The following is an 11,403-nucleotide window of genomic DNA, read 5'->3' as shown; positions in this document are numbered from 1 at the left end:
AATACAATGTGTTTTATGTGACATATTTCGATGTCAGACACAGAGTTAAAGATGAATATTAGGGTGGCCGAGGGATTATTTTTTAAAACTATTTTTAAGGTATACCAGAGGTGTGGATTTTTTAAAGAATATTATTTCAAGGCCTAGAACAGGCGTAGATATGTTAAAGAATATTACTTCAAGGCCTTGAACAGGCGTAGATTTTTTAAAGAATATTATTTTAAGACCCAGAACAGGCGTAGATTTTTTAAGAATATTATTTCAAGGCCTTTTCTAAGCCTAGAACAGGCTATGGATATGTTAAAGAATATTTTTCAAAGCCTTTTCTAAACCTAGGGCAGGCTTGGTTTTTTAAGAATATTCTTCAAAGTCCTTTCTAAACCTAGGGCAGGTGTGGATTTTTTAAAGAATATTTTTCAAAGCCTGTTCTAAACCTAGGGCAGGCGTGGTTTTTATACCCTTCACCACACTGTGGTACAGGGTATTATGTATTTGTGCATATGTTTGTAACAGGCAAAAGGAAACGAGATAGATACATGGTTCCTTTTTAGAATATGCATAGAATCACCATGTCCATTTATGCACGTCCGTCTGTGGATGTAAAATTGTAAACAAAGTACAGGTCGCATTTATGATTCGATTTGGATGAAATTTGGCGCAAGTCCCTTATTTGGCCCAAGGGCGAACCCTATTGAAATTGGGAAAATCGGTTCAGATTTAGATATAGCTCCCATATATATGTTCGTCCGATTTCAGGTAAATGGGGCACCAAAGTCCCTATATATCTTTCGATTTGCACGAAATTTGACATAGAGTACTGAACTAGGTCCAGAATCGAGGTTTCAAGGTTCAGATTTAGATATAGCTCCCATACATATTTTCGTCCGATTTAATGTAAGTGATTTACCAAAGTCCCTATATATCTTTCGATTTGCACGAAATTTGGCATAGCGTAATTAATTAGGTCTAGACTGATGTGTGTCAAGTTTCCTAAAACTCGGTCCAGATTTAGATATAGTTCCCATATATATTTTCGTCCGATTTAATGTAAATGGTGTATCAAAGTCCCTATATATATTTCGATTTGCACGAAATTTGGCATAGCGTAATTATTTAGATTTAGATATAGCTCTCATATATATTTTCCTCCGATTTAATGTAAATGGTGCACCAAAGTCTTCTGACATTCTCTCTCTCCAGATGCTATTGGGTTCCCTATATAGTTGCCCAACTTTGAACCTTCAACTAATTTGAAATCAGGAATGTTGGGGGTCTATTTAACATCATGTTTTGTTTGTTCATGGTTTGGTGTCTAATCTTTGCGACAACATTCCGTGTTTATTGCTTTAATTTGCTGATAAGACGGAATTGAAGTGTGACCCCCCAAAAATGTCTAGTCAGCATCTGGTTCATAAAACGATAGTACATCGTTGATAATTGCTTAGTTTGTTTCAAGAAACGAAGGCGCAATGTTTATTACCGGATTTTTAATAATAATTCTGACGATCTTGATTTTCTTATATCATCGAAATTTCTCATATTGGACACGCGTTAAAAATGTCCCCAGTGTACCGGGTCGTATTTTTAGTGGTAATCTCTTGGATTTTCTATCGTTCAAAACTAATTTCGGTTTTCATTTGAAAACTATTTACGATGATGTGAAATTTGCCAATGCACCCGTAGTTGGGGTATATAGCCTGTACAAACCTTGCTTGCTGATTCGCGATCCGGATATTATCAAATCAGTGTTGATTAAGGATTTCGATTGTTTCCATAATCGTTTTGTAAAATTGGATTACGAACATGATCCATTGGGTGCCCAAATGATGTTCTTTGCCGACTACCCCCTGTGGAAGGAAATGCGTACGAAGTTGAGTTCCACCTTTACCAGTGGCAAATTGAAATATATGTATCCGCTAATACAACAAGTTGGCGAGAATATGCAGAACTACTTGGAATCTCAAGGTGCGGTTTTCCAAACCGAAATGAAGGATTTATGTGCCCGTTTGACCACCGACATGATTGCCACCACGGTGTTTGGTTTCCAGTCGAATTCCGTGCAGAATCCTTCCGAAGATTTCCACAAAGAAGTCCGCTACTTAAGTCATTTTACATGGCGTCGGGCGTTAGATTTTCTTGTCGTATTGTTTGCTCCGAAATTAACTCGTCCATTGGGTACAAAGATTCTATTTCCCGAGACCGAACAATTTCTGCGAACCACAATAACTCAGGCAGTGCAGCAGAGGGAATCCTCCCAGGGAGGTGAAAAACGTAATGATGTCATTGACATTTTTGTTAAACTAAAGCAGGATGCTATGGAAAGAGGAGAGCAGAACATCGACAAATTCATGGAATGTTTAATTGCCCAGGCGGGTATCTTTATGGTTGGGGGTTTTGATACCTCATCGACGACGATATCAAATGCTCTATTGGAATTGGCCAAACAACCGGAATTACAAACGAAATTGAGGCAAGAAATCAAGGATGCTTTGGCCGAAGGTGATGGAGAAATTTCATATGAGGCCTTCGGTAAACTAACATACATGGAAATGGTTATCAACGAGACATTGAGAATATATCCAGTGCTACCGGTTATTGATCGACAATATGCCACTCCACCGGGAAAGCAGCCATTTTCCCTAAAACCCCATTGTGATTTTACACTACCCGAAGGTATGCCGGTGCTAATATCACCCTATGCTTTGCATTATGATCCTAAGGTGGGTTCTAATTTTTCGAAATAACCAGTTTTATGAAATTATTATTTTTTTTTTTTAGTATTGGCCAAATCCCCAAAAATTTGATCCGGAACGTTTTTCCCCAGAGAATAAATCGCAAATCAATCCCATGGTCTTTTTACCCTTTGGCAATGGTCCCCATAATTGTATTGGCGCCCGTTTGGGTATGATGCAAGTGAAAGCTGGCCTCTTGTATATTTTGAAAAATCATTATGTTCGTGTCTGTGAACGCACGAAACTGGAACCGAAATTCGATGCAAAACAAACTACTCTGCAAGTTGTAGGTGGAATTTATTTAGAAATTGTAAAGGAGGAATAAAATTTGGAAATATTTGATAAAGATAAAGATAATGTACAAAAAATATTTTTAAAGCAGTGAGCGGGGCAGTATAGCCGGACAGGGCTGACCATACGATAGCCTACACAACTACCACGGAACTCGAACTTTCTGCGGATTTTTATTGCGATTAGATTTCAACAGCACCTCTTCATTACACTGACATATTTTCCAGATACAGTACGCTGTCAAATTTCGTGCAAATCTAAAGTTATATAGGGACCTTGGTGCACAATTTACATAAAATCGGACCAAAATATATATGGGAGCTATATCGAAATCTGAACTGATTTTCCCGAAATTTAGCACTTATCATTCTAGACTCTATTCATTACGCTATGCCAAATTTCGTCCGAATCGAATGATATATAGGGACTTTGGTACACCATTTACCTAAAATCGGAAGAAAATATATATGGGTGCTATATCTAAATCCGAAGCGATTTTCATGAAATATAACACACACCTTTCTACACTTTATTCAATACGTTGCGCAAATTTTCGGTCAAATCGAAAGTTATATAGGGACCTTGGTGCACCATTAACATAAAATCGGATGAAAAATATATATGGGAGCTATATCTAAATTTGAACCGATTTTTCCGAAACTCACCACTCATCATTCTAGACTCTATTCATTACGTTATGCCAAATTTCGTGCAATTCGAAAGTTATATAGGGACCTTGGTGCACCATTTACATAAAATCGGATGAAAATATATATTGGAGCTATATCGAAATCTGAATCGATTTTTCCGAAACTCACCACTTATCATTCTAGACTCAATTCATTACGCTATGCAAAATTTCGTGCAAATCGAGGGATATAAAGGGACTTTGGTGCACTATTTACCTAAAATCGGGCGAAAATATATATGGGAGCTATATCTAAATATGAACCAATTTTTCCCAATTTCAATAGGGTTAGTCCATTGGCCAAATAAATGAGCTGCGCCAAATTTCATCCAATTCGAATCAAAACTGCGACCTGTACTTTGTTTACAATTTAACATTGACAGACAGACGGACGGATGGACGGACATGCATAAATCGACTCAGAAAATGATTCTATGCATATTCTCAAAAAGAACTATGTGTCTATCTCTTTTTTTGAACCTCGTGGAAAATTTGTGGTAATGGCTTACTAAATTATATCTGAATACGTAAGCACCTGTAAATATTTAAGTGTAGCTTCCACATCCGAGTACATACGACAATATAATTGGTATCAATTTAAAGGTCAACCACTCCTCTTGGATATACTATCAACTTCTCGGCTCTACATCCTTCAGGAGTAAATGTATACGCTATAGAATACAAATTTTGTCATTTTTCACACAAAAGTCAGGGTCCATTTGACCCGCTAAATATTAATCGATCTTTATCAAAACTGACATGCTTATTCGGACCATAATTGCAGCATCTAGAGCGACCAGTACAAACATTTGTTATTAGGTCCATTTCATCCCCTAAATATTAACTGATCTTTACCAAAAACAATAGGGGTCGTCATTGGCCCGAACCGATCCTACATGCAAAATTTCAAGAAGATTGGTCCATAACTGTGGCCTGTATCGTGTTTATAATGGACAGACGGACGGACACACAGGTCTAGATCGACTCAGCTAGACGAGATATGACGATCGGTATACTTAATGGTGGGTCTAGGACCAATATTTCGCGGCGTTACAAACTCTTGGGGCTGCACAAAGCTATAATACCCTGACAACATTGTTGTGTAGGATATAAAAAATCCAGGCCTCATAAAGATCTGGGAAAATACATCTAAAAAAGCCAGGTATTGAAAAACAATTTAAAAAATCCACAGTTCTTACAGGTCTAGAAAAAATTAAAAAATCCACGCCTCCTACAGGTCTTGAAAAAACACATTTTTTTCCACGCCTCTTACAGGGGTTGAAAAAAATTAAAAAAACACGCCTTTTGAGAAACACATATTTTTTAAAAAGTCAGTCTTCTCTGGCCGATCTTTTCACAAACAGGAACTCTTACAGGTCTCAGAAAATACACACCTATTTCTAGTCATTGAGAAATATTTGTATAATATCCACTGGTCTTATAGTCCTTAAAAATATATTTCTAAAATAACAAAGACTCTTAAGCCTCGAAAAAAATCCACGCCTTTTGGTAGGACTTTGATTTTTTTTTTTAAAATTCATGCACTTTGTGGGGCATTAAAAACAATTAAATATACACGTCTTTTGTAGGAATTTAAATAATATTTTTGAAATCCACTCCCTCCTCGCCCTTGTACCTTAAAAAAATATTTATTTTTAAAAATAAAAGCATTTAGAAATTTAAAAAATAAATCCACTCATTTGTTAGGAGTTTGAAACTATATAACGATAGGAATATATAGGACCTTTAAAAATATATTTTTAAAAAATCCTCGCCTTTGGTAGGACCTCAAATAAATATTTTTTTAATTCACTCCAAGGGTGGGACCTAGAAAATCCTTTCAAAAATCCTCGTCTTTTGGTAGTCCTAAAAAATGTTTGTAAAAACTTCCTCTCTTCTATCTGTCTATGAAAAATATTTTATTTACCCAAAAAAATAATAATAATAATCCTATGCCCAAATCCTTTTGTTGCAACTATTTTCGAACACATGCTCCTCGTGTAAGTATTTTTCTTCTCCTTGGGTCTAAGTTCATGACTTTAAGTACCCATCACAATAAGTATGTGTGCGTGTTTAGAATGTCATACTGCCGGCTACTAAGTCTGTGACATAAACCTTATTAATGTCTCACTCATTGACTCTGCCAGCCGCATATTGCCAGCCTGCTTGCTGAGTGCTACCCCTGCCACCATTCCGCTTGTTTATTATTTGTTACCGGCAGTTTTGTAAACATTTCATTTGTCCATTGTCAAAATATTATTGTTCGATCATTGAAGAATTATTCATGTTTTCATGTCTCATTTTTTGTATTATTTTTGAGATGGTGTGTCTGAATGAACGCACAGCTCCCTTGTCCGTCCATCTCGAAGTCCGTCATGTGCGTTTGGTGACAATGTAGCCTTTTTTATGAAAATGACACCCATCCATTGTTTCTTGTTGTTGTTCTGCCTATCTGTCAGTCTGAGGGATTGTCTCAGAATCAGTGTTTGACTGTCTTCTTCGCTACCTCGAACCGCACCCTCTCACCATTTCTTTCTTTGCCTTTTGACACCATAAACGTGATGTAAAAATGTCATATTTTGACAAGCAACAAATCGTCGCATCGTATGCCTCAACATGTTTCCCTGTTGCTGTTGTTTGTTGTTTTGCTACTTGTCCATCAGTTGTTAAGATAAATGTTCGAAATATGACTTTGTGATAAGCAAAACCATAGAGGGAAAGGGGCGAGGGTGATGATTACAAATTGTTTTGATATTCATTTATTTTTTTAACAATGGATTACAGTCAACGACCCAGGGTTCAAATTTTAAATGATTTGTGGGTGTGTCTGTGTGTGAGATAGTAAATAGGATAATGGCTATTGAATTCGCAGAAGAAGGATAATGAAAAATATTAGCTAATTTATCAATGCTCAAGGGAAATTCCATGGAAAAATACACACAAAATATTATTGATGATGACGATGTCTATCAAAGGAAGCTGATGCTGTTGCTGCAGGTTACAAGTTAATGGCGGAAATCATTTGTTTTAAGGCTATGTGCATAGCTGTCGGATTTGTGACAAATGTGAAATATTTTTAGCGGGAAATTTGTAAGTGATATGGAAAAATGTTCTGTAATAAAATATTAATATTTTTCAGGGCTATAAGAAGCGTATATTTTATTTATTTAAAGAAAAAAATTTTTTTCGAGGCCTATAAGAGGTGTCGATTTTTATACCCTTCACCACACTGTGGTACAGGGTATTATGTCTTTGTGCATATGTTTGTAACAAAAGGAAACGAGATAGACACATGGTTCCTTTTGAGAATATGCATAGAATCACTTTTTAAGTCGATTTATGTATGTCCGTCCGTCTGTTGGTGTTAAATTGGAAACAAAGTACAGGTCGCATTTATGATCCGATTTGAATGAAATTTGGCACAGTTCACATATTTGGCCCAAGGACGAACCCTATTGAAATTGGAGAAAATCGGTTCAGATTTAGATATAACTCCCATATATATGTTTACCGATTTAAGGTAAATAGTGCTCCAAAGCCTTTCGATTTGTATGAAATTTGGCACAGCGTAGTGAGTTAAGCCTAGAATGATATGTGTTAAGTTTCCTGAAAATCGGGTTAGATTTAGATATGGCTCCCATATATATTTTCGTCCGATTTTAGGTAAATAGTACACCAAAGTCCTTATAAAATTTCCGATTTGCACGAAATTTGGTACAGCGTACTAAATTCGGCCTATACTGATGTGTGCAAAGTTTCGTTAAAATCGGTGCAGATTTAGATATAGCTCTCATATATATTTTCGTCCGATTTAAGGTAAATGGTGTTCCAAAGTCGCTATATATTTTTCGATTTGCACGAAATTCGGCACAGCGTAATGAATTAGGTCTAGAATGATGTGTTCTAAGTTTCGTGAAAATCGGTTCAGATTTAGATATAGCTCCAATATATATTTTCGTCCGATTTTTGGTAAATGGTGCACCAAAGTCCTTATATATATCATTCGATTTGCACGAAATTTGGCATGAAGTACTGAACTAAGCCTAGAATGATGTGTGCTAAGTTTCCTGAAAATCGGTTCAGATTTTGATATAGCTCCCATATATATTTTTGTCCGATTTTTGGTAAATGGTGCACCAAAGTCCCTATATATCTCTCGATTTGCACGAAATTTGACACAGCGTAATAAATTAGGTCTAGAATGATGTGTGTTAAGTTTCGTGAAAATCGGTTCAGATTTAGATATAGCTCCCATATATATTTTCGTCCGATTTAATGTATATGGTGTACCAAATTCCCTATATATCTTTCGATTTGCACGAAATTTGGCACAGCGTAATGAAGGTCTAGAATCATGTGTGTTAAGTTTCTTAAAATCGGTTCAGATTTAGATATTTCTGACCAAATGAAAAATTTGGTATCGATTGCAGAATGAAATGTTTATTGATCCAATTTTATTTTACTGGTCCTTTGAAAATGCGACGTCTGTTAGGATTCATCTGTTTAATATACCAAAAGTGGTGAAGGGTATCATATAGTCGGCCCCGTCCAACTTTACTACTTTCCTTACTTTTAAAAGGATTTTTCAAGGCGTGGTTTTTTAATAAAATTTCAAGAACTATAAGAGGCTTAGATTTTAGATTTTTTTAGAAACATTTTTTTAAGGCATTTAAAATGCGTTGAATTTTTAAAAATATTTTTTCAAGGCGTGGATTTTTTAAAAATATTCTTCAAGGACTATAAGAGGCGTGGATTTTTTAAAAATATTCTTCAAGGACTATAAGAGGCGTGGATTTTTTAAAAATATTCTTCAAGGACTATAAGAGGCGTGGATTTTTTCCAAATGTTTTTTCAAGGACAATAAGAAGCGTGGATTTTTTTAAAGGGCTTTCTTTTATTTCTACAAAAATCGTGTATCTTTCCTTCGTTTCCAGTTTTACTGAAAATATAACATATTTACGTAAATTACATACGTATGTATATACGTTTAGTTCCGTCGTGTGTTATATTGTTATTATTATCCGTCTGCAATTGTCGGCAAATAATTGTTCGCAACATCCATGACGTCAATGATTATGCTGATGATTTTCCAGATATTTTTATTTATATCTGTTTTTGATGACATCCCCAGCAATTAAATACTAAAATATATAATTTTCTACATGCCATTCTTGTTCATACATACAGACAATAAATGTCTGTCTGATTGTTTCGAAAAAAAGTTTTTTGAATAAGAGTATCTTTTTTCACCCTCCACACCTTTTGAATTTAACTTCCGTTCGATATTTGGAAGAAAATGTGGATTGGTTTTCTTTTGTTTTTCAATCCAAAACTCTTACGAACGTGTTGCATGACACCTCTTTAAGATTTTTATGTTTGAAACTACTAAAATATGCAAACACGCAATCGTAGACTATTTCCAACAATTTTAGGTTAAATATATTTGGATGCCAGCAATTTCGATATTACGATTTTTAATTTCCCCTCCACAAAAAAACCCAAATTCACATTCAGTTCCGGTAAATGTGTGAGAGAGATGTGGCGGGAGGGGGGCAACATATTCCCAGGAAACTAATTGTGTATTGGCATAATTTAATGCGATTGTATTTATATGTTGCTATATGTCACGACATGAACCTTGGGGGGTATTTTAATACGAACATTTAATTATTGTTTGAAACGCATTAATAAATTGATTATCAACACCAAACCGAAGGCTTTGGTGCAGGCACATCCTGATGTAGATACAAAGAAGGAAACCTGGTGACAGATACAGACAGCGTGCTGAGGATATGGAAAGAGCATTTTAAAAAACTTCTGGTATCAAATAGTAGCAGTGGAGAGGATAACCCAGAACCAATAATAGAAGACGGTATAGAGTGTATAGCACCTAGCCAAGATGAAGTCAGAAAAGCAATCAATCGGCTGAAGAATAATAAAGCAGCAAGTGCGATGGGTTACAAGCCGAACTATTCAAGACTGGTGGTCAGATGCTGGTAAGGAGCATGCACCAGATGATTAGTACAATTTGGCTAGAAGAATGCATGCCCAATGATTGGAACCTCAGTATCCTGTGTCCCGTGCACAAAAAAGGAGACAAGAAGATATGTGCCAATTATAGAGGAATAAGTCTTCTTCTCATCGCATATAAAGTGCTATCCAGCGTAGTGTGTGAACGACTGAAGCCAATGGTCAATGACATCATTGGACCATACCAATGTGGCTTCAGACCTGCCAAATCCACCATTGACCAGATTTTCACTCTGCGCCAAATCCTGACGAAAAAACACATTGACACATTCCACCTATTCGTCGACTATAAAGCCGCATTCGACAGCCCTATCCGTTCAGAGGTGTATAAAGCCATGTCTGCGTTTGGCATTCCTGCAAAATTAATTCGGCTATGCAGGATAACTTTAACTGGCACAAGATCAGCAGTTAAAGTCGGAAAAGCCCTCTCGGAGCCCTTTAACACCGAACGAGGTTTCAGACAAGGTGACAGTTTGTCGTGTGACCTTTTTAACATCCTGTTGAAAAAGGTCATACAAGAGGCAAAAGTGAACAGAAATGACACTCTGTACACCAAACCACACATGTTAGTCGCCTACGCCGATGACATCGATATAATGGGTCGAACAATGAGAGCAGAAACAGAGATGCTTAGAGTACGTGGGTACCTACCTTGCGGTCTTACCCCACGGTGCTGTAAACACCAGTTAATACAAAGCGTCAACCAACGCCCCCACACCGAAATGCAGGTACCAATCGATCACACGTATTTGGACGCGATCACCTCCTTGGATGAGGAGCGGAGCCCATCTAAAACTCCTGCCTTTCTATGGGTCAGGCACCCGGTTGTAATGCAACTCCACACCGAGCCACAGCTCTACCCGCGATTTGGGTATAAACCACATCCAGCACGATGCTCCCCGAAGGGCCAACACCAACTGCCAGGCTAGATCCGCAGACCTAGGGGCCCTGACACCCGTGCTACCGAAACCTTCGGTCAGGTTCATAGCCAAAGCTATTACCAGTAGAACCCCAAACAGTTCGAGACTGGTCACTCACAGACTATAGCCTCTGCCCAGCTTCATAGCCAAAGCTACTACCATTAGGACTAAACATGCAGGCTCTCTACAATGAAACAATTGCTGAAAGGGGATACAATGCAAAAGTGGCTACCAACATCACGCGATATTGGTAGCCACCATGCATCTCACACCTCCCAACAATTATTCCACAAGCCTGCTAGTCCGGGAATGGTCCCCCACAGACTAAACTCTGCACGTCCCACACCGTCTCCATCCTGACCCAATGATCATTCCACAAGCCTACAAAGTCCCTCACGGGCATTCCGCACAACACACACACACCAACAACAAAACCTCCCAACCTCTCAACAGTCCACACAACCCATCCACACAGGACAGTGACCGCAACCACTCGGGTATCCGGCCCGTCGGATCAAACACACTGGACAGTGACTAAACACCCTCACGGATGTCCAGCCCGTCGGACCAAGCACCCGAACAACGAGTAATCAAGGGCCCTAGCCAAACACGTCTAAACAGACGGTTCGACACCACAATGAGAGCAGTAACAGTCACCTTTGAACAAATTGAGAAGGAGTCTGCCAAAGTGGGTCTGGCAGTAAACGACGAGAAGACCAAGCTGATGGTATCAACGCGCCAG

General features: G+C 37.7%; 1 protein-coding gene across 1 annotated transcript; it reads left to right on the top strand.

The window, feature by feature from the left end:
* Positions 1 to 1,469: 1,469 nt before the first annotated feature.
* LOC133335675 (cytochrome P450 6g1-like) lies at positions 1,470 to 3,018 on the top strand (the record flags this gene model as incomplete). Its single annotated transcript, XM_061543985.1, has 2 exons — positions 1,470 to 2,720; positions 2,779 to 3,018. Coding segments are annotated over exons 1-2 (1,491 nt in total), but the record flags the coding sequence as incomplete, so codon positions are not given.
* Positions 3,019 to 11,403: the final 8,385 nt, after the last annotated feature.

This window comes from Musca vetustissima, unplaced genomic scaffold, assembly GCF_032173495.1.
Source record: "Musca vetustissima isolate MV318-11 ecotype Yass unplaced genomic scaffold, APGP_CSIRO_Mvet_v1 utg37593, whole genome shotgun sequence".
Taxonomy (NCBI): domain Eukaryota; kingdom Metazoa; phylum Arthropoda; class Insecta; order Diptera; family Muscidae; genus Musca; species Musca vetustissima.
Note: the sequence above shows the minus strand (reverse complement) of the source record. Positions and strands in the feature narration are given on the sequence as shown.